Source organism: Rana temporaria, chromosome 1 (genome assembly GCF_905171775.1).
Source record: "Rana temporaria chromosome 1, aRanTem1.1, whole genome shotgun sequence".
Classification (NCBI taxonomy): domain Eukaryota; kingdom Metazoa; phylum Chordata; class Amphibia; order Anura; family Ranidae; genus Rana; species Rana temporaria.
This window is the reverse complement of record NC_053489.1, coordinates 95598216-95625805: the sequence shown is the minus strand read 5'-3', so window position 1 is coordinate 95625805 and position 27590 is coordinate 95598216. Positions and strand designations below refer to the sequence as shown.

At 43.1% G+C, this 27590-nt stretch overlaps 1 protein-coding gene across 1 annotated transcript in view; it reads right to left on the bottom strand.

The window, feature by feature from the left end:
- Positions 1–27590, bottom strand: part of LHFPL2 (LHFPL tetraspan subfamily member 2) — a 149053-nt gene that overhangs the window by 27319 nt on the left and 94144 nt on the right. The window contains exon 3 of the mRNA XM_040340763.1: positions 4553–5251. Within this exon, the coding sequence (XP_040196697.1) occupies positions 4553–4973 (421 nt within the window). The 5' untranslated portion in view covers positions 4974–5251. The remainder of the gene's footprint in view (positions 1–4552; positions 5252–27590) is intronic.

The following is a 27590-nucleotide window of genomic DNA, read 5'->3' as shown; positions in this document are numbered from 1 at the left end:
TAGAACCCATTTGGTTACCATGCACAGCTGCATCAGATTTTGCACTCTGCAGTTTTAGCAAATCGACCCCATCGTATTCTGCCGACAGGAAAGGCTACTTGCTGGCAGAACACAAAATAGTGCCGCAGGAGGGATTCCCCCATCAGCACTGAACTGGAATCAAGTGGTTTGCCTCCCTGCAAACTTTTGGGGGGGGGGGGGGAAAGAAAATTGCATTATCTATAGCAGTGATAGCACCCCTTGGCACCCCAAAAGCTTTGGAACTACATTTCCCACAATGCTCATGCCCTCTGCAGGGTAGAGCATGGGAAATGTAGTTCTAAAACATCTGGGGTGCCAAGGTTCGCCATCACTGATCTATGGCTTGCTCAAAACATGGCCAATTCAGCAATATTATATAACATGAAGGGTATACATGAGAAGTATTCGGCCAGAGGTTACAGGATCAGAAGAAAATCATTGGTTTGCCACTGACTGTAATATGATGTGTATTTATGGTTTAAATCCCTTTATGCATACAAAAAAGGAGAGAATAAATGAAGAGGGAATGTAGAGATTGTATATAAAGGGGTCTTGTATTACATAGTGTAGGCCTAGTGATGCTCGGAGAGATGGGAGTCACACAGCTGCAGACGGGACCTCTGAATGGTAAACCCAGCTGTGAGTGAGTCAATCAGAAGAAGTCTGATGAGATTACCAGCTGCAAATATTGACACGTCCTTCTCACGCAGCAACTGTCGCTATGCAATAAACAAGCTAACCTTTGAGACATTGGAGGTATCGTAATGCTCACCTTCTCTTCCTAGCTGATATGACTCAAAGACACAACCCTGCTACAAAGGTCGGAACCACGAGTGGCTGCTGTGCTATGAAGCAGCACAATTCACAGCCAGAGATGTGCGATACTGAACATATTATACTGCCTGCAGCAACGTCTGTACCATGAAATCACTGGGGGGGATAGGACATGTGCTGGAGGTTCTGCTTGTCTCGCTGTCACAGCTGTCAGAAAGTAACTTCTCGGAATGGGATTATCTGATGTTTGACAGCTCTAAACTGTATTTGACACAGTGCAGCAATCGCAGCCATTAAAATCCCCGGCTAAGTCTAAAGCTGGCCAGACATGAGTCATTTTCTTTCACTTAACCCCCTGGTTGAACAAAAGAAAATGTCTTGATTCCCCTATGCAAATACTCTATGTGGAAGGGGGAATCCCTCTTCTGAGCCTTCCCCGCTGTCAGAATGCACCAATCAACACCACCGGCTATAGGTGGCGGCGCTGATCGAAAGTTTTCGAACAAGTTGAAGGGTAGACTTGTGTACAACCAGCCTGCCCATGCATAAATCGAAATTCAGTCGTTCCTTGCTGAACTTCTGTCTATTAGATTGTAAGTTCCTCTGAGCACGGCCCACTTAATTCTCTTGTATTATAACTGTATTGTCTCCCTTTTATATTGTAAAGCGCTTTGTAAAACTGTTGGCGATATATAAATCCTGTATAATAATAATAATAATAATAATAATAATAATAATAATAATGTATGGCCAGCTTGAGATAACAAAAAATCCACTAACTAAGAGTGAGCTCAGGCGTGTTCGCAACCAGCACATGCAGAGCCCGTCAGGAAGTTGGCACGGCGCTAAATCGCAGGCAGTGAGACATTTCTCGATCTCTGCAGCCACGAATCGGAAAAATGTCTCACTGCCTGCGATTAGAGCTGTGCCGACTTCCTGGCGAGCTCAGCATGTGTGGGTTGCGAGCACACCTGAGCTCACCCTTAGTGCCAACTGAAAACTAGGTGCCAAACATGCACTTTCGGTGGGTAGATTATTATTATTACACAATTTAGAAATTAGCGATATGTGACAACCAGGAAGACGACCTAAACTGATGGGATTAGAATTCCCGCTAAATGACAAGATCAAAATGTTTATATATAAAAGTAGAAGCTTTATGTCCAAAAATGTTTAACGGGAGTTAGAATATGATTGCATGGAAAAACAATAATTTGGGAGTTAAACAACCATTTAAAAACAAGGAACTTCACCAAACTCTTAAAAACTGAAAAAAAGGTTAAAAATTTAATTTATAAAATGTTAACTGTAAATAAACATTTTTTCACGTAGGCTTACATTTTGTATAACATTGCGAGCCCCTTGACTCCTGCACACTGCCATTGTGTGTAACCCAGCCATGCCAATGCAGCATATGTGCACACACACACACACACACACACACACACACACAAACAAACTCTAGCACAGGGGTCTCCAAAATTTCTAAACAACGAGCTAGTTTTAATTTCTTTCAAGCTTTAGAGGGGCTGGAATGTGAAGTGGGAACAGAAAATGTCCTGATGTCTAACAATACCCCATCATCTGTGTCAGTGGAAGGAATAGTGCCCCATCATCTGTATCAGTGGAAGGAATAGTGCCCCATCATCTGTGTCAGCGGGAGCAAAGTGTCCCATCATCGGTGTCAGAGGGAGCAAAGTGTCCCATCATCGGTGTCAGAGGGAGCAAAGTGTCCCATCATCGGTGTCAGAGGGAGCAAAGTGTCCCATCATCGGTGTCAGAGGGAGCAAAGTGTCCCATCATCGGTGTCAGCGGGAGGAAAGTGTCCCATCATCGGTGTCAGCGGGAGGAAAGTGTCCCATCATCGGTGTCAGCGAAAGGAAAAGTGTCCCATCATCGGTGTCAGCGGGAGGAAAAGTGTCCCTTCATCGGTGTCAGCGGAAGGAATAGTGTCCCATCATCGGTGTCAGCGGAAGGAATAGTGTCCCATCATCAGTGTCAGCGGAAGGAATAGTGTCCCATCATCAGTGTCAGCGGAAGGAATAGTGTCCCATCATCAGTGTCAGCGGAAGGAATAGTGTCCCATCATCAGTGTCAGCGGACGGAATAGTGTCCCATCATCAGTGTCAGCGGAAGGAATAGTGTCCCATCATCAGTGTCAGCGGAAGGAATAGTGTCCCATCATCAGTGTCAGCGGAAGGAATAGTGTCCCATCATCAGTGTCAGTGGAAGGAATAGTGTCCCATCAGTGTCATTGGAAGGAATAGTGTCCCATCATCAGTGTCAGTGGAAGGAATAGTGTCCCATCATCAGTGTCAGTGGAAGGAATAGTGTCCCATCATCAGTGTTAGTGGAAGGAATAGTGTCCCATCATCAGTGTCAGCGGAAGGAATAGTGTCCCATCAGTGTCAGTGGAAGGAATAGTGTCCCATCAGTGTCATTGGAAGGAATAGTGTCCCATCCTCGGTGTCAGTGGAAGGAATAGTGTCCCATCATCAGTGTCAGTGGAAGGAATAGTGTCCCATCATCAGTGTTAGTGGAAGGAATAGTGTCCCATCATCAGTGTTAGTGGAAGGAATAGTGTCCCATCATCAGTGTCAGTGGAAGGAATAGTGTCCCATCATCAGTGTCAGTGGAAGGAATAGTGTCCCATCAGTGTCAGTAGAAGGAATAGTGTCCCATCATCAGTGTCAGTGGAAGGAATAGTGTCCCATCATCAGTGTCAGAGGAAGGAATAGTGTCCCATCATCAGTTTCAGTGGAAGGAATAGTGTCCCATCATCAGTGTCAGTGGAAGGAATAGTGTCCCATCATCAGTGTCAGTGGAAGGAATAGTGTCCCATCAGTGGCAGGAATCATGCCCCATTGTTAATATCAGTGGAAGGAATAGTGCCCCAATGGCTGGATAACGGCATGCAAAGAGATCCAGCCCCTGGATCACAGCTTGGAGACCACTGCTCTAGCAGGATTAGGTTTGCACATTGCCATAGAAACAAGATAAGCATTACCAATCCCACACATGCACACCCATAGCGAAAACCATTTGGACTACACATTGAAATAGCACTGGCAATGTAAATACCATTGAATTGGTGACATGTAAATCAAATAATTATTTCTAGACAGCTAGGTGTAAATATGTGGGATGTAAGCATGGTAAATTCTATGCATGCGTGTCCAGTACAGCCAACTTCATTCTCACCTAGGCAAAGCACAGGGACGGCAAAGTTAAAAAGTATTTCCCAAAAAACAAACATTTTTGATTCTCTCAATTAAGGGAGCCCAAATAACTTTAGGCAATGTTGAAGATAAGGGTGAAGGTCTGTGTTCATAACCTATGAATTAGTTTGATTGCTCTGGTATGAGGCACAATATTCCTCAGTTATCCTGGCTATATTTTCTAAAATGTATGGCACGTAAAATACAGAAGTGTGTCCAAGACAGGAGAGGGGGTGGAACTTTTGACGTGTAGATAATGTTTAGATGTCCAACCGCCATCTAATATCCTGAACATAAATTTTTCAAAGTGTTGCTACATCTTTTCTAAAGCAGCAAAGATAACCTATGAGAACCAGATAGCAGCGATCATTAGCACAGAGCAAATGCAATGCGTCAGTTACTGGACTTTGCACCTGGACAGAACAAAAAGATCCAGAAAAAAATTCAACAGGTATGACATCTGTGTCGGAGTAAGCCATTGCATCAACCTACCTGTAAATGCCAATAAAATGGGAGATGTTACCCCCTTGAGTACCCACCTGCTATTCCTTGCAGTAGCCCGCAGACATTGAATATGCTCTTCTTCATCACACTTTGTACGCACATGGTAAAGACAGATACAAAAGCTACTATACAAAGGATGGAGATGCCCACTGCTAGGAAGATAGCGGTAGCCTGCCAGAAGCCACTAGCTATCTCATTGAAATGTTCAGCATAGGGACCGCACAGGGGGTCTCTCCGGAAATACTGCCCTTGAGGCATTTTAATACAACGTCCATAAATGCCCAGCGTTGGGCGGTAGGGCTCCTGCGGCCATCCATTCCTATTATCAACGTCGCCATTCTTTGCTTTACCAATCAGCCAGTCCTCGCTCATAAAAGCGATCAGTTCTCCAAAGGCAACTACAATGCTCAGGATGGTCCATAGCATAGAGCGGCATGTTACTATAACATGACACATGGTGGTGCCCACCGACTGTCCACAACCAGGGCGAGAAGCACACCAGATGGAGAAGTGATGGAGAAAAATGTAGAAGAATTAAAGGATTTATCCACCGGTCAGGAGAGGAAGAAATCCCAGCTTCTGGAGGCTTTGTAATCCAGACAGGGGATTGCAGTCAATGGAAAAGCTCGTCCTGTGCTGCGGAATTCCTTGGTGCTAATGTTCATACTGAAACTCGATGCTTCAATGTTTCAAGGGAGTTCCCAAGCTCCGCCCACCGGGATGACATCACTGACCTGCAGAAGGAAGCAACAAGACAGGCAAACTGTTAGCAGTGTTGACAGAACAGCTTCACCTCTTAAATCAATAGCGACATCAATCACATCCATCAATCATCTACAGCAGGCTAATAGAGGAATCAGGACACCAGAGAAATTTACATAGAATACAGGCTAGATGTGCATCATTATCCTTGTATGCATTTAAAGGCAGCAATCTTAGGTTATCTGTCTGCCCTTTCTTATAGATTCTAGCAATGCCGATTCTATATAAGCTCATGTATCATTTTAGTATTTCCTTTATTGATAAAGGACTGACATGTAACAAAGTACGACGGCGTATCTCTGAGTCTGGCCGGTCGTATCTATGCGCCTGATTCATAGAATCAGTTACGCATAGATTTCTATTAGATCCGACCGGCGTAAGTCTCTTACGCCGTTGGATCGTAACTGCATATTTACGCTGGCCGCTAGGGGCGTGTACGCTGATTTACGCCTAGACTATGTAAATCGGCTAGATACGCGAATTCACGAACGTACGCCCGGCCGACGCAGTACAGTTACGCCGTTTACGTTAGGCTTTTCCCGGCGTAAAGTTACCCCTGCTATATGAGGCGTATATGCGGCGTACCAATGTGAAGTATGGCCGTCGTTCCCGCGACGAAATTTAAAAAATTTATGTTGTTTGCATAAGTCGTCCGTGAATGGGACTTGACGTCATTTACGTTTACGTAGAAACCAATACGTCCTTGCGGCGTACTTTGGAGCAAGGCACACTGGGAAATTCCACGGACAGCGCATGCGCCGTTCGTGAAAAACATCAATCACGTCGGGTCAGGGTTAATTTACATAACACACGCCCACCTTTTCACAATATGAATTAGGCGGGCTTACGCCGGCCTATTTACGCTACGCCGCCGCAACTTTCTTTTGAGAATACGGCACTTGCCTGTAAAAGTTGCGGAGGCGTAACGTAAAAAGGATACGTTACGCCCGCACAAACATACTCCATTCTACGTGAATCTACCCCATAGTATTTAAACCATTTACAATCTCCATCAGACTGCAAGCGCCTATAAATCAGTGCTCCTATACCTGCTGTCTACTATTCTTAAGGCTGTAATTCTGCCCGCAATACCGAATTGCGTGAACACAAATATGATATGACTGCTGTGCCGTGATTGTCACACAATTGCAGCAAACTGTGCCTTTCAAAAATCGTACAAAGCTCTTTGCGCGAAAAGAAAACTGGAGATTCTTTTCGGGTGACAATGCGTAGGGCAGCCCATCCAAGTAAATGGGCTCGCCCTATGCGACGAGCAAACGCATGCAAATGGCTCAACAAATTTGTGAGCAGAAACGCCATTTCCATCTATGCAAACACATGAAGAGAGGCTAAAAGCAGCATTAAAAAGGAGAAGTTCCTTCTTAAAAAAAAAAAAAAAATGAATGCACTTTTTTTTTTGTAAAGGGGCGCTGCGATGTAAAGGGGGCGGTACTGTAAAGGGGCACTGCGATGAAAAGGGGGCGGTACTGTAAAGGGGCACTGCGATGAAAAGGGGGTTGTATTGTAAAGGGGCACTGCCATGTAAAGGGGGCTGTATATTAAAGGGGCGCGGTGATGTAACGGAGGCTGTACTGTACTGGGGTATCTACTGTAAAGGGGCACTGCGATGTAAAGGGGGCTGTACACTAAAGGGGCACTGCAATGTAGGGCTGTACTGTAAAAGGGAACTGCGATGTAGAGCTGTCCTGTAAAAGGGCATTGTGATGTAGAGCTGTACTGTAAAAGGGCACTGATGTAAAGGAGGACTGTACTGTAAAGAAGTACAGTAAAAAAAAAAAGGGGACGGCATCAGTGGCGGCCTGTCATAAGGTGCGCTGCCCCCGTAATCCATGCACGACTCAGAAAGCATGGATGGGGCAAGCGTGGGGCGATCGATTGTGCGACGGGGGGGGGGGGGGCAGCGGACTACACTGTGAAGGGGCACTGTAATGGTTTCAGTGCCCTTTCACAGTGCAGTACCCTTTATATCACTGTGCTACTTTACATTACAGTGCCCCTAGCAATAACAGTGCCCTTTGCAGTCATGGTTTTGTTATTTTACTGAATCTTTTATTGTGCTCTTTATTTCTTTATTTTGGATTGAGTAATGATTAAGCACGACAATCATAACCGAGGATGGTGTAGAGCAGGGGTCTTCAAACTATGGCCCTCCAGTTGTTCAGGAACTACAATTCCAATCATGCCTAGTCATGTCTATGAATGGCAGTTTTACAATGCTTCATGGGATGTGTAGTTCCGCAACAGCTGGAGGGCCGTAGTTTGAGGATCCCTGGTGTAGAGCTTGGCAGAGGGTATTCTGACATGCCTGCTGTGTGACAGGAATGGATAGGCTACGTTTTCAGTAGTCTCAGAGATCTTACAGCTTCCACTGCATGCAGACCACTAATGTAATACAAAGACAAATTCTTACCCCATTATGTTTTACCCTCTCAATAGCTAAACAATGAAGCCTTTCTTTAAGTGTTCAGAGGAATGTGAAATGATTTGCACTACAGTCATTCCCTCCAGAGGTCCAGGCAGAGTGACAGAAGTACAGCTTGGTCTGAAGGTACAGGGTGACCCTCAGTGCACCCCCTATACTGGGACTGGAGAATGGAATGGGATGGATGACACACACTTTAGTCACACTTCTCTCACTAGCTTGCTCCTTAGCAGCAGCGTGTGAACCCCCTGCCAGGGACAGATTACTAAACTGCATTTCACTGCTCCCTGCCTGGTGAATGGATGGGTGCTACAATGTGCATCAGGGTGTGATTACTGTCATTTACAAAGAGAATGTAAACTATCCCTTCACTGTTGGATGCAACAATCTTCACAACACAGTTCAGAGAATTTGTGGTAGCCCAATGTTATTTTCAGGTCAAACAATGACCCAGCGACCAGAAAAAATGCTTTACTAGGATTGTACCACCAAGACTGGGGATGGGAACTGCAAGGCACACAATGAACTAACTCTTTTAGGCTCCGTTTCCCCTAGTACAACCCCAAAGACTTTGCAGTGCGATTTTTGATGTAATGTCATGCGACTGGTGGGAACCATGGGAGAACAAGTCGCAACGAAGTAGCAAAGTAGTACAAAGACTTTTGGAGTCTTGAAATACATGGATTTTGACTTGACATGCGACTTCACATGTGTCAAATCGCACAACTCGCAGTAACGGAAACAGAGCCTTAAGCTTCATTCTTATGGGCACATGTGTATTTTCTGCACGGAATGCAGGTTCTTGTATACAAACGCACCTAAAGTACATGCGTTTAGAGATGTACAATTGTTCTAATGCCTTTATGCAGGTCGTACTTTTTTTGTACACAGTGAACATTTTCATTTGTAAATTAAGTTGTATTTACAGCCCCATTGGTTCCTATAGTGCTGCATTCAAATGCATCCAAAACTATATGCTGTATGTATCTAAACACAGCATTTTAGGTGTATTTTCAATACCACATGAATCGGCCCTAAAAGGGCATCAACATACTTCATTCATGTTATGTATATTACCCGTCAGTGCTCACACCAAAGGCATTTAAAATTTGAAAGTAATATCACAGGTCTTAAAGCCCCAACCATCCATGCAGCACTTCACAAATATTGTACATTCACATCAGTCCCTGCCCTCAAGGAGTTTACAATCCAAGGTCCCCATCTCACATGCATTACACATACAAGGGTCAATTTAGACAGGAGCCTACCAGCATGTCTTAGGGGTGTAGGAGGAAATCCTTTAAAGCACAGACATAACATGCAGATAGTGTGCTGACCGAGATTTAAACTAGGGAACCCAGTGCTATAAGGCAAAAAAAAGACTTGAATTTAGTTCAGCGCTACCTTTATTATCCAACTTGTGGCTGATTTAAAGTCCTTCAGCCAATATAAACAGAGTGCAGCCAACATAAAAGTGGAATTTCATACAAACTACCTCTAGAATGGGAATTCATTCACTTACAGCAGACTTCACCCTTGCAGTGAAGTTGCCCAATGATCATAGAGGCTCCAAACTGCTATGATAGGGTGACCAGACATCCCCAAGTTCCCAGAGACAGTCCCCGGATTGCGGACACTGTCCCCAGACTGGATTTGAACAGGGGCTGGGGCAATTTCAAAGACAGTCATTGCAGAATAATAAAAAAAAAAAATAATAATAATCTGAATTACACACCCCCACTCCGCCGCTCCTACTAGCTTAAGGGGTGTATTTTTTTCCATTATCTGTGCCCCTTTCTGATGATCATGTGCTGGTCGTAGTGGAGGGAATATTTCTTCAGTTTCGGGTTCATGCCCATTCAGCTCTGCTCGCATGTTCTGCCTTGGCTCAAGTCCAGCGGCTTGTCTGCTCATCTCCTTGCCTTCCCTGGCAGAGTGATCTTCCTCCACTCCCCACCCAGTAGTAGCTAGGGCCCGAAGAGTAAGACTTGACAGGCTGGGCGGTGGCAATGATGAACAGAGTGTCGCTGATTGCCGTCATTACTAGTAAAAAAAAAAAAGGAGATCTACCCAAACAACATGGGAGAAGTCACCAGGCACAGTGTCGCCTCCTCACACCTGATTTAAACCTCCAATTGCAGTGCTGCTGTGTCACAATCATGTGTAATGCATGGCAATTTTGGGTTTAAGTCAGGTGGTAAGGAGGCAACATATCACCTCCTCACCTGTCAAACAACCTTGGATCACTTTTCGGAGGAGCAGCAGTGCCTGCTGAACCTGTAAATGATCCCTTAGTTGCATTCCGCAGCAGCACCCTTAGGACTCGTTCACGCATAAATTTGTTGGATGGTTAAACCCTGCGGTTGAGTCGTAGTTTACCACCCCCAATCCCTATTAAGCTGCTGAGGCAGCAGTCAAAGATGTACACATGCTGCAGCAGGAAATAAACCATCTATTGAGTTTGGTGGGTGCTACCGCCTGCCAGTCAGGACCCATTAAAATAGGGCCACTTTGCAAGAGCCCCGCAATTTCATGCTTCTGCGAGGTCCAAGGGGTTAAAGTAGGTGGTAAGAAAGCAACACAACGCTGCCTGCTTTAACCCCTTGTTTGCTGTATTGCACAAGGTTGCAGGGCACTTGCAGAGGGACCTTGTTCACTTAAATGGGTCATGCTTGGCAGATGCTACACCCACCAACCATGACAGGGCACATATCTCCGCTGCAGATGCGACCTGTGTACACCCCTTTCCACTGCAGCTAAATGGGGTGTGGTTGGGGCGGAGGTTGGTAAACACACTTCTTAAATATGGGTTTTTACCACCCCCCAAATTTAAAATGGAAATTAACCTTTACTGCTCTGAGCCCCCTACTCTGCATTCAGGAGTTTTGTATAACATGTTTATTTAAAGAAAAAGAAAAGAAAAAGAAAAAAAAGGGCCTTTAATACTATTTTAACGTACCCTTCAGCTCACATTATGAGTTTAAAAACACAGAAAACAGGAAGGGATGCCTGAAACTTTAAATAAGATTCTACAGATGGCTTTAATAACTTTTAGCACTAATTAAAGCTGATCGAGAGCTTGCTAGCAATGTGTTTAAAGTGACAGAATTATCTATCTATCTATCTATCTATCTAAAAACATACCCGAGTCGGACGACGCATGACCCTATGTTGTGCCTAATCTGTTGGTGCCCCTCATTTTGAGGTCATTATGCCACTGAAGTCTCCTTGAGCTTGTGAAGACCCCCTCTTCCCAACTGACAGTCAATGGAAAGTGTTCACGTCACAGACAGTAACGGCCAAATAAACACCCTCGCATTCTGCAGTCCAAAAGACTTGAGACCACAGATTTAAGTTAAGCCTCATGCACACAAGTGCGCCTGTGGCAGTACGATTTAAAATTCAGGTATCTTTCTTTGCCACAGGTGCTGCATGCAGCCACCGATAGCAATCAATGGCTGTAGGTAGTAAGTAGATAGGAGTACTTGTGTAAACACACGCATGCAGACAAAGGTATGCCCCTTGAGGCAGTCTATTTTCAGGGTCTTACATCTGTACGCATGCACATCTTTAGATGAAGTACAGGTATATATGTCATAGTGTATAGCCTTTAATTCCTATGGGGGGCTGCATTCATCATTTGTGGCTCCGAAGCAGAGAAATATGCCTAAATTGTACATCATACAGCCTTGGACACCTTTGTGCATGAGAGCTAAGGGAATATGTAAAAAGCAAAAAAAAAAAAATTGCATTAAAGGTTTTTTTTTGGGGGGGGGGGGGGTTCCCAGTATTCCAGATAATGACATCCCCACAAAACCGAATGGCCATATGTAAAATGCCTTAGACTTCCCAAATATATATACATATCGAATTTGCAGAAATCTTGTGTAAATTAAAAAAAGGAGGCTTCATTGGTTTTTATATGCAGTGGCACCTACATTGTAGTCTGGCTTAGCTGTCCATGGGACTTGGGAATGGTCCCCTGCTTCTCATGTTCTACCATGGAAATTGGTTCCACCTCACAAAGCACCAGTACAAATAAATACCACCATCCTTTGTTGTATCAGGGTGATGAGTACCAGAGCTAGGTAAATAACTATCTCATTAACCAGGAACAGATAAAAGCAGATCGGTTACAGACTGCTTTCACAGCATGCAGGAACAAAGTTTGTGTTTACTTTTCCGGGTGGGAATCTTCTGATAAGCCTGCAATGCCAAACAGTTCACTTCACACTGTAAATGACGTAAACGCTACAAATTGGATTGTAGTAGGTCGGCCATGCGGCTCTTCCTCACACAAAAACATGAAAAGGCTTAACACAAGTCAGAACAGTACAGCATTCTGGGTTTATATTAGCTGCCTGGCCTAAGTAAATAGTATTAGGAGAGAAGTGTCCATAAGACCCTGAGGGCACACATTAAAAGGGAAGCATACCAAGGCAAAAATGGCTGTTAACATATTGGTCACCGTTTTTTTTTTTTTAATTTACTCATGATTACATACAGATTTAAGCTTCTCTTCTCCTTGGAGAATACAAGAATTCATAACGGAGGTCCTCCAGCCCCCTTTTTAGCTTTTATTGTCCTTCTCTGGACTCTAGCCAGCAAAAGCACACCCTTCCTGTGGATTGGTGACCAAAACTGAACTGCATACTCAAGATGTGGACAAACCAGAAATGTATCACTCTGTTAAATGTTTCATACATTGAATGAAAGTTGTCCCTTGTGCTGGTGGCTGCTCCCTTAATTTAAATCTTCAGACCCTACATACAAGCACATGGGCCACAGGACGATCCATAGGCATTGATCAAGAGTGCCGACTAAATCGAACCTTTCCGCTCATTTCCTTTGTTAATAGAAGCTGTAATACAGCTTCCTGCAATGAAATGAATATAGGAGGTGGACCCTTCATTCATGGAGTGCTGTACTGTTGTACAGCTTCTATGACTAGAGAAAGGGGGCGGGGAAAGGGCAGGCGTACTTGGCACAAGAGCTTATGAAAGGTCCAGTGGCATGGGAAGATTACTACTGCGCGGGAGAGGGCAGAGGACTGTTGATTTGAAGGTAAAGAGCAGCCACCAGCACAAGGGACATTTCCAATTCAATGCAACTACTGCCCATTGTGTGGTTTAAAAAATAAAAAAAGATTCAAGCATTTTAAATGCTTTCAGTGATTTTCCTTTACAACAATGATTTTTTGAATTCACTAGAAATGTGCCTTTGAGCTTGCTAGACAATTTCACTGCTCCGTACTGTCGATTTTCTAGCATACCCCACTCCCTCCTTGTAAGTCATAACCAGCTCCTATTCTCAATGTCCAATTACTGTCTGTGCTGGCCTCGCTACATATATTTTTTTGATGTAGCCACCTGGGAACGAGCAAATGGAGTGACAGCTCCGACTCCGTTTGGCCCGCCGACATCACATTCAAGATGGTTGCACCCAACAGCAGTCTTAAGACCTCTGGAAGGCTACATAATGCAAATTAAATGCACAAATAACTTTGATGAGATATTTGTTGAAGTCTGGTAACAGTCACTAACACAGATCTGAATAAAAAGGTGCTTTCCCCTTGTATCATAATTGTGGAGTGGAAACAGATAGGACAAGAGATTTCCATCTCCAGAATGCCATAGCCACGCTATGTTTGTTTACTAGATCAGTGCTAAATTGTTGACAACAGCCTATTTTTTCCATAATTCATCTGCACTTTTTTGGAAAACATATTTGAATATGCTTCATAGGAATAGTCTAAAGTAAAGTAGACTCTCAACCTTTTGCAATACAAAGGAACCCTTAAAATAATGTTCATGTCTTTGGGAACCCATACTAAATATTACAGCTCTAGCTCTCTGTACATTTGCATAGTCAGTAAGTTGCAAATAAAATACATAAGAATAAAGGCTGTAGTATATATCTAGCATATCTGACACCCAGGGGAGATCGTTTTTTCCTTTTGTTTTTAACAATCCTCTGCTCTATTAGAAAAATTGCTTCAGTAACAATCATGAAATGGATAAAAAATTGTAATTACCATAAAAGAAATATTCTATGTGAGTGGACAGTTTTAATCCTTTAACTATAATAAATATTACGGTTTTACAATATAAGCCTTCCTTCTGTCATTCTTTCCCTTCAACTAACATCTGATGAGTAAAGACCGTGAGGCCCACAAGCAGTGACACCACCTAGGGGATATCTCCTTAAAAAAGCTCAAGTGTCCACACTAGAAATAGGTGGTCAAATTTTAAGGTGAGTGTACATCCATGTGGAGCACTTTGAGCACAAGTGAAGTGGAGCGCTGTCATTTCTGTTTACATGAGTATTTTACAAAGCACAATGGTACTTATATTACCTAATTTTAAGTTGATCACACTACAGACTTTTAATCAGATCGCATTATTTAACACCAAGTGCGGTGCATTGCTTGCCATTTCAAAATAAATATTAAATGATGAAAAGCGTAGTGCCCCCTACATTGGTGGTCATTGGAAAACTGCCTTTCTATAATGTTAGTCAATGTAGCGGTCCCATACATGGGTGGCCAATGGGAGTAGGACCCCTTATAATAATGGTTAGTGGGACAATTGCACTCTTATATTGGTGGGAAAACTTCCCTCTCCTACACACAGCTAAAAAAATATATTAGTGGTTACTGGGAGTTAGAAAATTCTTTATGGGTCAAGGAACCCCTAGCAACCTCAGAAGGAACCCCAAGGCTTCATGGAACCCTGGTCTAAAGTCTCAATTTGCAAGTCACTTTCTTTACCTACAGTTAGTGCTGTAGCGTTTAAGCTCCTGAAGAGCAAAAATTCTACTGTCCATGGCTGGAGGGTCTAAATTAGCAAGTAACATGTAAAGATGAAAGAAAACCCAGCTTGTTTATATTGCAGTCTTCAGGTTATTGAGTCTTTCTGAATGCACATTTACATACTCTATAGTGTGTTTACACTGTAAAAGATGTAATGTCTTTGAGGTGTATTTTGGTGAAAAAATAAATAAAAATACTTCGGAAGAAGAGGGGGGGGGGGGTGGAGAGAAGAAATTGAACGTATGAAACTGAAAAAATTATGTTTGATAAGAAAAGATAATATCAAGGTTTTATATTAATGTTAGGGTTGTCCCGATACTACTTTTTTAGGACCGAGTACAAGTACCGATACTTTTTTTCATGTACTCGCCGATACCGATACTTTTTTTTTAAATGCAGCCATGTCCCTAGATGCAGCCTTGTCCCTAGATGCAGCCTTGTCCCTAGATGCAGCCTTGTGTCCCCAAAGAGAAAGCCAAGTCCCCCCCATAGCTGCCGTCCAGTTGATTTGCGCTTGGGGAACATAACCGCTTTCATTTGAATAGCTGTGTGTTCCCCGCCGCGCCTCGTCATGTATAGACACTCCCCCTTGCCCGGGCACTTTGATAGACAGATCACCGGTCCAATCCTGGGGGATTAGCTGTACATGACGAGGCGCGGCGGGGAACACACAGCTATTCAAATGAAAGCTGTTATGTTCCCCAAGCGCAAATCAACTAGATGTCGGCAGCGGCGTGGGGGGGGGGGGGGTTGGCTTTCTCTTAGGGGACTAGGCGGCAGCAGCTCTCCTCTCCTCCAAACTCGAGGACTGCTCTGCTCCGCTCCCTCTCCACCCGCACTCCACCACCTCTCCACTCGCTCTCCACCCGCTCTCGGGGGGGGGAAAAAAAGTATCGTAAAGCATCGGGAGCATTTGCACGAGTACAAGTACTCACGCAAATGCTCAGTATCGGTATCGGGACAACCCTAATTAATGTAATCCGTTTTTTATACGTTGAAGAAAACCAATAAAGAATATAAATGTAAAAAGATAAAAGAAAAGCTTAGCTATAACTTCTACCAACATATTACCAAAGGTTAGAAAAATAAAAGGTAGGTGCAGAAGCTTTTTAAAGCCAAGAGTTGGCAAATTTGGTGCAGAACGCCCAACACTAAAATACCCTACCCTAAACCCCACCGACACTGACCCCCCACGCACCTACGGTAAATTCCCATTATTACTGTTCACTCTCCTTTACCAAAATCCTCTGTGCTGAATGACATCAGGCCTGGAATCCTGGAGCACAGGAGGAGAGCCATTGACTTATGTATCTGGTGTGTGAAAACGGCAGAATACATTTGTTTTAAAAAGACGTTAACTGTAGGAAGCCATGTACCATAAAACCTTTTAATAGTAAACCAAGTTATTCTTTCAACTAGACATGTAAAAAAAAAATTGACATGTACATGTTTCAGCCACAGCGCCAATAAAATGTTTTAATGCACACTTCTGGTTTTTATTCTGGGTATTAGCAAGTCTATCCTGTATTGTATCTGACTGCTGGTGTCCCAGGAGTTGTGAAATATGTGCAAATTCCCAATGTCATGTAAAACCACATTATCTCATCAACAGACAGCGCTGCTCTTGGCTTGGGTCTGAACAGAAACGTTTCACGTTCAGAACTGTATGGGGGGTGATGGTACATTGCACGTGTCAAAGGCACTCATGTTTCCAGGAAAGCAGTGTGATGCCCTAGACAGGATCCTTTCACACTGAGCACTGGCAGAAACTAATGTAACTTGTCGTTAAGACACAATACCTCACACAGTGCTGCAAGTTGGTGTTCTTTTGGCAAATGCCAGCATGTCCTCCTTAAAGTACATTTTCTATCCAGCTCTTAATAAAGCCTATTTTTATTACATACCTTACCTGTTTTTAGATCCAGCAATGTCATCATTCGGCTTCTGTGCTTCAATGCTATGCAATACAAGAACATGGCTAGAGGTATGGTATATAGCAGGGATATGCAATTAGCGGACCTCCAGCTGTTGCAAAACTACAAGTCCCATCATGCCTCTGGGTGTCGTCCTTGTGGCTGTCAGAATCTTGCTTTGCCTCATGGGACTTGCAATTCTGCCACAGCTGGAGGTCCGCTAATTGCAAATCCCTGGTATATAGCTTCCTAAAAACTCACAGCACTATGCCCTCAGTACTCCATGCCCTCGGCCATGACACAACTGGCAAGTTTTGCTTCTTTGGAAAGAGTTACAAATATCAGTAACTGGAGGAGTGGGCATTCCTAGGCATATACCATCCAGGGCAACAAACTTGTGATGCTGAGCCTCTACGAGTTTAACTGAAATCCAATGAATGGAAAGGCCAGGGAAAGAAAGCAACTGAACTCCAGGAAAGGTGAAACACACCACTAAAAGTAAAATTACAATACATAGCCTTTAATATCTGAGAGGTTTAAATATATGAACTATATTACCTGAGCATTACCATCCCTTTGTAATGATCAGGTAACTCCAGTAAATCGAATGAAGTCCCGTATTTGGGATCCAACCATTAATTATGTAATCAAACAAAAATTCAGTACAACCTTCTCTTACTACATTTTAGATTTTTTATTTATTTTTGGTGGATACCAGTGTCTTAAGGTTCCCACTGACCGTTATGCTTCAGGGACTTTGATGGCACAGTTTCTTCATTAAAGTTCCTAGGTCTAATGGCCTTCCTCCAAGGGTGTCTCAATATTGAAGGGTTGGCAGAGGAGAAAATAAGCACACGCATATACAGAAAGGTCTTAATTTTAGGTCTTAGTCGGTACAAGGCCAGGTGACCAAACCTACCATTGATACCGAAACAGAGTTTTGTGAAGGTAACTAACTTATTTGGTCTATTTCTGAAAAAAACGTCAAGAGATTGATGGACGAGCAAAAAATAAGATAACAAAATAAAAATAAAAAAGGAAAAGAGCTAGCAGTTACCAACAGTGGATGTGTAGGTGCCATCTACAAAAGACAAGGGCACAAGATGACTCAAAAAGAAGAAAAATACAAAAAGCATCCCACTATTGTCACTAAAGAAAACTAAATGTGTTTATTAACATTTTTATTCACTTATGAAATTTTCTTAACTCAAAGTAATTACTTTGCAGCACAGGAATTTGACTCTCTCTTTCATAAATTAATTATGTTAAGGAAGCACAAGGATTACACTGATAGCAACCTCTTCATAAAGTTGTAAGCAGTCATAAAAAGCATAAAAGACTGGCACAGTGTAAATTCTGAGGAATTCCAAAGCTGGGAGAGTCTTCCTAACTAAAGGCTAGTTAGTTCTGTGAACTCTCACAAGGTCAGGACCTAGCATGAAAAGGCCCCTTTTTTCCGGTCTACTTTTCATAAATCTAGACTCATTAATGGTTACTCTTTAACCTTGTTAATCCTCCAACCTATTGTAATGAATGCATTTCAAAGTCAAGATCCTTCTTTATAAGGAAGGTCTTTGAACACATATTGGCTTAAAGTTGAATCTTGTGTTCCTATAGGAATTTCCCATGCTCCATAGAATCCCGAGAACCTCCAAAGCCTACTGAGCAGAAAGCAGAATCCGGTGTTGGAAAAGTACCTCCTGATTTCTATTTTCTTTTGCCAACCACCATCAAAAATGGAAAACAAAAGTGGTTTATGCTTACAATCTTTCCAAGTGTGCATGTATACCAATAATCCTAGTCCTTAAATCCTCCCAAACCCCACTGCATCCTCCTAACCTTGCAAACGTTAAGTTTATATTAAGTTAACAAACATGTTATACTTACCCGCTCTATGCAGTGGTTTTGCACAGAGCAGCCCCGATCCACCTCTTCTTGGGTCCCCCATCTGTGCTCCTGGCTCCTCTCCCTCACCAAGTGCCCCATAGCAATCCAAGATCATGCTCAGGTAAGTTTAGGGGGGAAGCAGAGAATGTATGAAGGCGAAAAACCTTCTGCCTTTAGAACCACTTTAATGTTTTTGCTACTACAGCATTTCTATTTCAATATTTTATTGAATTTTCAAAAATTTGCCCACGCGGGGGCGACATAGAAGAAAAAAAGAAATAGCGCATGAACACATAGTAAACACCAAAACAAAATGATAACCCAGGCCATGGAGGACCAGGTTGAAATTTAGGCCTGTGTCATAGACACAAATGTCCTTCTGTACCCAGGAGTACAGCAGCTTACATTGTTGGCCTTTATATCGAAAAGCAATGACAGAAAAAGCAAACAGGGAAAAAAGAGAAAGAGTAAGAAAAAGGAGCCCCAGAAGAGGGCGCTACTACAGCATTTCATATACCCGATATATGTCTGTTGTACCATGTACTTGTATGAAAGTATCCCGTTCTCTTTACATTGCTTCCTTTGTGTGAAATACCTGGTGATTGGCCAGTCCTCCTGCTTTCCCATTGCAAACTGACCAAACAGAGCACATCCATCCCAGCGTAGTCAGGTTTCTGGCTGTGTTGGAAACCCAGCCTGCCTGTCTTTCAATGGCCAAGATGTGTGGTGACAAGTCACCCTGCACAGCTCTTCACTGGGAGAATCTGTGTACTGCTGCTTCTCTGCCTACTGCTGACCCCCCCCCCCCCCCCCCCCCATTGTCACCACCCCTACCTCCTTTCTAAGCCTCTTATGCAGCCGAGAACTGAGGTCCTGTAATTATCTTTAGAAAAAGTATTTATCATTTATATAAAGTCCCCACTCACATCACAACATTTTTTTTGTGCAAGCAAAAAACTTATAACCGAGATCAGCAAGAAGGGTCAACTTTACAAGCCTGTACCCACATTCTTTACAAACTCACTAGAGGTCACCCTTCTTTAAAGCTAAAGTCACTGCAGATAAAAAAAAAAAAAAAGTTACTAATTAATGCAGCTCGATAACTTTAAAAAAATTACTAAATAGATTTTTTTAAATGCAAACATTGTAAGCACCTAAAATTGACTTGGCATCAGGATTTTGCAGCCTACTGTACTGCAAAGCTCAAAGGGGAAGGGAGAAGCCGCACAAGGAACCAATCAAGTGCAGTGCAATTCATGGAGCAGAGGAGCTCATTCGAGTTCTGCTTCTCTTTTCACTATCACAAGATGTAAATAAAAGTGAAACTGCAATAGAAAGACCGGGTCCAGGTTCTGGATGGACACAAATGCAAATCTTTTGGTAGGTAAAACAGCTTCTTATAGATGGTTACATTAGCAAGGATGAGTTTAGTAGATTTAAAATAAACCTTTCCTGGAAGAAACATGGGGCCGACATGGATGACCTCCATCTGAAGACACTCGTCCACCTATAATACTGACCAACCGTAACAAGTAATGAAGATCAAGAGTAAAGTTCTTATCGACATATTTGTTCCACATCAGTGCCTCAAAAAACTAAAAGCAAGAGGGTCACGGAGACAGCCAGAGCCCTATCATTTTCAGAAGAAAAATCAGCAATGACAGCCTCTATGTTCCCTCCAGGAAGGATAGCCTTTAAACGAAAGCATGGCAGATGTAATATGTCAGCTTTCTTTAAAACTGTGTAGTTACATATTATTGTGGACTCACGTTACAGTTAGTCAAGTAACTTCATATCCTCCTTATTCCAATGTTCTTACCTTATGAAGTTATATAAGGTATCCCATGTAAACAAAGAGGCAAGATTTAGGGCTTCCCATTAAGTGATAACGCATTGAAGTGGAATAAAAGTTAATGAAAGATGAGATTCTAGACAGCGTAGTGAGCGTACTAAATCCCTGGAATTATTACATTGATGGCAGTCATATGTCAGCTTTGCTCACATAAGTAATAGACATGTGCTCAAGATATATCCTCCAAATGAATAGCGTTAAGAGATATGCTTGTTACAGCAATTTTAACCCAAAAAAATTATGTATCTGCAGAAAAACAACCCCCTAAAGAAAGGGAGATATAAGAACAGAAAGAAAATATCCCAGAAAAGCTGCTCTTTTCTGATTATTACACATTGCCCAAGGCTGCTTTCACACTGCTTTACTGCACAAAAGCGATAAAAAAACACAAAAAAACACACGTGTTTTTTTGCTCCGTTTCTCCCATTTTTACTGCATTTCCAGTACGTTTTGCACCTGTGAAAAAAAAAAAGGACATGCGACTCCAAAAATGCAACTGCATATGCGCTTTTAATGTATTTTCCATTCATTTCAATGGGGAGGGTGTGTTTTTGGTGCTTTTTTTACTGCACCAAACATACACAAAAAATGGAGAATAAAAGTTTTTTTTAAAAGAAACTGACCAGTATGAAAAGCTCCATAGGATTTTTATAGTCACACATTTTTCTTCCGCTTTTGGTAAGACTGGGCGGCTCAGCAAAGCTAGTCATTCCCTTGTCACAGCATTTGAATAACAGCATTGCTCTCGGCTGCTATTAATTTGCCCAGTGAGGAGGGTGACAGCGGCAAGACCTGCCGCTGTCACTTCACTGGATCGGGCTTGTGTAAGTAAAAGAGGGATCCTGCAGTATAGAAGGTTTTTTACCTTAATGGGGTTGTAAAGTCAGAAGGTTTTTTTTATCTTAATGCATTCTATCCATCTTCCCCTACACCCATTGGCAGGGCCTAATGCAACGCCAGTGCACCGATCCACATCTCTCGCTGTGCTGTCTGAGCTGTTCTCTGCTGGCCGCCGACGCTGTCTCACACATTGGAGCAGAGTGAAGCCGCCTCCCCCTCCTACCCGTTTACATTCTCACAGCAAGGGGGGGGGGGGGGCACTGCTGAAGATGTCCTGTGATGTGAGGTCTGCACTGAAGGGGAGGAAGCAACACAAAATTCTCCTGCGCTCTGGTGTTTTCGCTAAAAGGTAGTGTAGTCCAATCTTAAGGCAAGGTCTAGAGTCTTGCAGCCCTCCTCAGAACCATGGGCTTTCATGGGGCTACAGAAAAGAGAAGAACAAAGGAGGGCGCACCGACCTAGTGCATTCCCACATATAAAAGGTTTTATTAAATAAAATAAAAGCAATAGTCTTACTCACAAAAGGAGCTTGAATAAACGCTTGTATAGCAATCAGACTGGTCTCTTGGCGCCTGCCAGCAGGACATGATGATAACGAGGATCGGATGATACCCCAACGGCGGAATATTTGACACGTTTCTGGGGCGCACCCCTTTCTTCAGAGCCTAGATGGTCCGTTATAAGGGGAGGAAGTGCCTGTCCTGATGAGAGGGATCTGTACTGAGGGGGGTCTATACTTAGTGGAGGGGGACTGTACTGATGGAGGGGGGTTCTCATCTGAGGGGGGCCTATAGTTGGTGAAGGGGGGGGTGCGACACCAAACCTAGTGACGCCACTGGCTGGGCAGAAAATTCTTGGACAAGGAGTAACTGCAGCCAATTGGAGGAAGACACCGTTTGGGTATTCTGACAGCTGTGGAAGTATAATGACCATTGGGGGCTGTGCACCCGCATGGATGTCAAACAGAAAGCAGTCTGGACAGAACATCTGCTGATGGGGGGGGGGGGGGGGGGCTGCAGTCAAAACTTTGCTGATCTGTTGCTTCCCAGCATTATCACCACCACCTCAACTCCACCGCAGATCCCCAGGCACTAGATTCTCATTGGAGCGCACACCCTAGATCACTCACATGAGATTCTAATGTTGCCTCGGATCTGACACGAGGTGGCATTTAGGCCGTAATGCGGCTATAAGAACACATCAAGCCTTGATCGCCCAACCGCCGTTCACCACCTGCTGTGTGGCCCAGTTGCTAACATGCCACGGAGCAATACCAGTCCATGTGTCGGGGACCTTTGTCATTGACGTTACCATGTAGTAGTTTGGACATTTTAGTACTACTAGAAAAAGATGGTGTGGGTATGAATTACCCTTTAATAAACACTCCCTGTCTTTTAGATGTGATAAAACGGACTTGTAAATACTATGCCATTTAGCCACCCCTGGTGTACTGCTCACACTAGACCGATATAAACCTGCCATCCTGCACTAATAGCCTGGTAGCCTAGAACTTCACATCTCTGTCTGCACAGATCATGAAGTCATTGAGAGAAGTGAAGGCTTGGCTGGACAGTGTTATTATTTCATCTGTCCTGCTGACTCATAGCGAATTATTGAAGATTAGTAATCACAGGGCCATAAAGTCTAAACTGAACAGGACTGACTGTAGGGAAATAATAGACAGGCTGGAAGATTTACTTCATGAGCTCCTAAGGGGACAATCAATGAGTCACTGCACAGCTAATACAAATAGCAGACATCTCTCAATCTAGCCGATAAGACTGAGCATAACAGGAAAACGGCTGCAAGCACACAGCTTCTATGTCTTTATGTAATGAGCTATTCTAATGATGCCATTTGATTGCTTTGGCAGAGCATGCAAATTAAATGCATGGCTATTATTTAGGAAGGGGAAAAAGTTCCATTTGTACACACTGCATTCACATTTAGCTTTTAGTGCTTGTAATGGCATCAGAATATTATAGGTTAATATTAAGATACAATAAAGGCTAATTTTACTTTTGCAGCCAAATTAGGATAATGACGTATACTGTATATTGGTACATGTTCTAATTGCATAGCATAACTTACAAAAAAAAAATAAAAAAAAATTACAGCTTACCATTTTACATGCTCGGGATACTCCAGCAAGGAAAGGTTCTACTTTGTTCTTTGTCATGCTGGGAAGTGTTTTTTGCCATAATTACCCTGCCTGTATTGTGCAGGCAGATATCATCTTCATTAGTTGTATGAGATTTGAGCACAGCTCATCTCTGAGGTGGTGAGATTAAGGTCTTGCCCATTTGCCATACCCAAGTAGATACACTATATTGCCAAAAGTATTGGGACGCCTGCCTTTACACACACAATCTTTAATGGCATTCCAGTCTTGGTCCGTAGAGTTCAATATTGAGTTGGCCCGCCCTTTGCAGCTATAACAGCTTCAACTCTTCTGGGAAGGCTCTCCACAAGGTTTAGGAGTGTGTCTATGGGAATGTTTGACCATTCCTCCAAAAGCGCATTTTTGAGGTCAGGCAATGATGTAAACGAGAAGGCCTGGCCGACAGTCTCTGCTATAAATCATCCCAAAGGTGTTCTATCGGGTTGAGGTCAAAACTCTGTGCAGGCAAGTCAAGTTCCTCAACACTATATTGCCAAACGTATTGGGCCACCCCTCCAAATCATTTAGTGGAGGGGGGATTATGGTGTGGGGTTGCCTTTCAGGGGTTGGGCTTGGCCCCTTAGTTCCAGTGACGGAAACTCTTAAGGCGTCAGCATACCAAGACATTTTGGACAATTTCATGCTCCCAGCTTTGTAGGAACAGTTTGGGGATGGACCCTTCCTGTTCCAACATGACTGCGCACCAGTGCACAAAGGTCCATAAAGACATGTATGAGCGAATTTGGCATGGAGAAACTAGACTGGTCTGCACAGAGTCCTGACCTCAACCCAATAGAAAACCTTTGCAATGAATTTGAGCGAGACTGCAAGCCAGGCATTCTCCTCCAACATCAGTGCCTGACCTCACAAATGCGCTTCTGGAAGAATGGTCAAACATTTCCATAGACACTCTCCTAAACCAAGTGGACAGCCTTCCCAGAAGGGTTGAAGCTGTTATAGTTGCAAAGGGTGGCCAACTCAATATTGAACCCTACAGACAGACTGGGAAGCCATTAAAGTTCATATGCGTGTAAAGACAGGTGACCCCAAATACTTTTGGCAATATAGTGTATTTCTTAAGGCAATGTTTCTCAAGTACCCAACATCGTGTTTTCAGGATTTTCCTCAGATGAAACGCCTGGTAAAGGCAGTGAAACTGTTGAAATCATCTGTGCAAAATAATGGAAAGCCTGAAAACATGACCTGTTGGGGGTACTTGGACTTGAATTGAGAAACAAGATATTAAAACATCTGAATATCTCAATGTTGGGCTCTTGGTGAGACATCTGACCATATACTGCCATTCTCTTGGGCAGCCTCTCTCAACCAGGATTACATGGAACCCTTCCAGAGGGGTTTCCTTGAGTTATGGCCGATTGACCTGCCATCTCATAGTGCCTGTATAATGTCAGGCCCAATTGGCAGAGCCAGCAGCATAAGAATGTCATTGGGTGGCGATTTTATAGGGGGCCATTCTTCCCACTGACCACCAACATAAGGGGCATTTCTCCACCTGATCCCAATGAACTGGTTGTAGCAAGGGTCCCTCTGAAGTTAACAAAAAAAAAAAAAAAGAAAAAAAAGAAAGTTAAGGCTGCTCTTAGGCCTCTTGGAAAAGAGCACCTACCAATATGCCCATTTATGGGCCTCTGTAGCTCCCCTCTTCACAAAAATAATCAAATGCATTTGATCAATCCAAGCATGGAGGTATGAGAAATCTGAAGATGGTTTTGTCTTTAGGAGATTTGGATCAAGCATGCAACACTGACTACCATCCTATGTTTTTGGGTTTCTTTAATTGTAAATTTAAAGGACAAAAAGTGACAATAAGCCATTCATCATAGTGACCACCCCTAATGTTGCTATGGTGCTAATCAGACATTCATACTTGTAAATCTCACTTTATTTGCCTTTTGCAGTAACTAATCAAACCACCAAAAAAAGTTTAGCTAAGCAGATTTATCCCCTGCTCCCCAGTCCTCAAATACACTCTCACACAAATCACAGGGCTACTTCAAAAGATCCTTAGAAACACATTAACATGCATTTTTTTCCACTCAAGTCTGTTTTTCTTTTTACAAGCAGTACTAAATCAAGGGGAGATAATAAACCTTCACTAGAGGCAAGGCATCAGGTTAACAATGTTCTGTAACAATCGTCTTTCCCAGAAACTGTGGGAACATCTGCTGCCACAATGTTATCTGCATTAAAAAAAAAAAATGGACTTTGCTACATCCTTGTACATTTCAATAACTGGGGTTTTACTGGTAACAATACTGCCATCATTGCTTAGTTAGGACTTTATATATTTATATGTTACAGGATATTTGCACCTGCCCACTTCCCGCATCACAACATAAAATTTATAAAGCATAACAAGACAACAATTTTGCAGAATGTTGTTAAAAAAAAACCCCCACATTAACAGTCTGTAGAAAATTAAGATGAATAAAGCAGCTTTTTCTGCAATCCTCACATTCAGTCTGGAGCCGTCCCTGTTGCACCTTTTTGCCACTAGATGTCCTCAGCCTTCCAAGGGTTGAAGGTCAACCTGAGCCCAGGCTGTGATGGATCTGCCCCCAGCCTCCACAGTGGACAGTGAAGGAGAAGCAGCACAGCAATGAGCTAATCTTCTCTTTCATGTATAGTCGCAGCTAGGACATGAATGAATTGGCTGCTTCTTTTCTCACTCTGATCTCTGCTATACAAGAACGGCAAGAGGCGGATACCTAGTCACATCCAGGTACTTACACTGCTTTTCAATAAAAAAAAAAAAAAAATACATTCAAGGATGTAAAGAGTACAGATCTTAAAAAAAAAAAAAAAAAAAAAAAAGCCCTCCAATAAAAAAATGATGCACAGTGTCGCCTTCTTAAGACAAAGTATCTCACTTCCATGACCAATTCTAAAAATGGTCAGAGTATGAAAATTATTCCATTATGTTGCTGTGGTCAACTGTGAATCCTCAACTGCTGGGTAAAAAAGTCTGATATTTTCAATTATTCCAATAAATGGAAAACCCCACATGGGCTCCTGCAACGTTTGTCAATCAACAAAATACACTATAACATCCAAATGACCTGTATCTGCAGCTTGGTAGGGTTAATAGGATTATGTGGCACATGTTCTATAGCATGCCGTAACCTATAACACCAGCTATCTGAAATGAAGATTCATTACCCAGTACAACATACATTAATATTGTCCATGTGAGGGCAAGTAAATACGAGATACAATGAAAGATTCTTGAGTTTGGGCTTGTATAGCCTTGCAACTACAGAGGTGTTAAAACCATGCACCTTAAGCTGCAAAGGCAGTGCAGAGGGATGTTCACATGCTGCAGTCACAGTTGCTTTGCATCCGCAGCAAAAATGATCCCGTCACATTTGGAGGGTAGTACCAGTGTTGAGCGCAACCCATTCAGGCAAATGGGGATGTGCCACAAAGACCCTGCAACCACAGCATCTGTGGAGTTAGAACAAGTAGTAAAGAGGCATTATATCACCTTTTCGCTGCCTAGCAAACATAATTAAGCCACAATTCTAAACCTAGATCTCTGTGTCTTAAAGTGGAGGTTCACCCAAAATATACATTTTTTAAACATTAGATTTAGGCTAATTAAGGGGAGCAGAAACGGGTATTTTTTTTTAAATCAATGCCATACTTACCGTTGTAAAGATAGATGTTCTCCCGCCGCTTCAGGGTATGGGCTGCGGGACTAGGCGTTCCTATTTGATTGACAGCCTTCCGACCGTCGCATACATCGCGTCACAAGTTTCCGAAAGTAGCCGAACGTTGGTGCGCAGGCGCCGTATAGAGCCGCACCGACGTTCGGCTTCTTTCAGCAACTGGTGACGTGCTGTATGCGACCGTCGGAAGGGTGTCAATCAAATAGGAACGCCCAGTCCCGAAGATCATACCCGGAAGCGGCGGGAGAACATCTATCTCTACAACAGTAAGTACGGCATTGATTTTAAAAAAAATACCCATTTCTGCTCCCCTTAATTAGCCTAAATCTAATGTTAAAAAAATTTTTTCGGGGGAACTCCCGCTTTAAGTCCCTTTTAAAACAATTTGCTTGAGTCAAGCTGTCCCAACTGAACTTTTTACCGCACCAAGATCCCTTTCACACTGAGGAGTTTTTCAGGCGGCACAGCGCTAAAAATACCGCCTAGCCTTGGCCTAGCCGAAGGGCTTTCACACTGAGGCGATGCGCTGGCAGGAGAGAAAAAAATCTCCTGCAAGCAGCATCTTTGGAGTGGTATGTATAAAGCTCCTTCCCATTTAAAACAATGGGAAACCGCGCTAATACCGTCCGCAATGTACCTCTGCAGAGGCGCATTGCGGGCGGTATTAACCCTTTATCGGCCGCTAGGGGGGGTTAATACTGCATCGCTCGCGGCC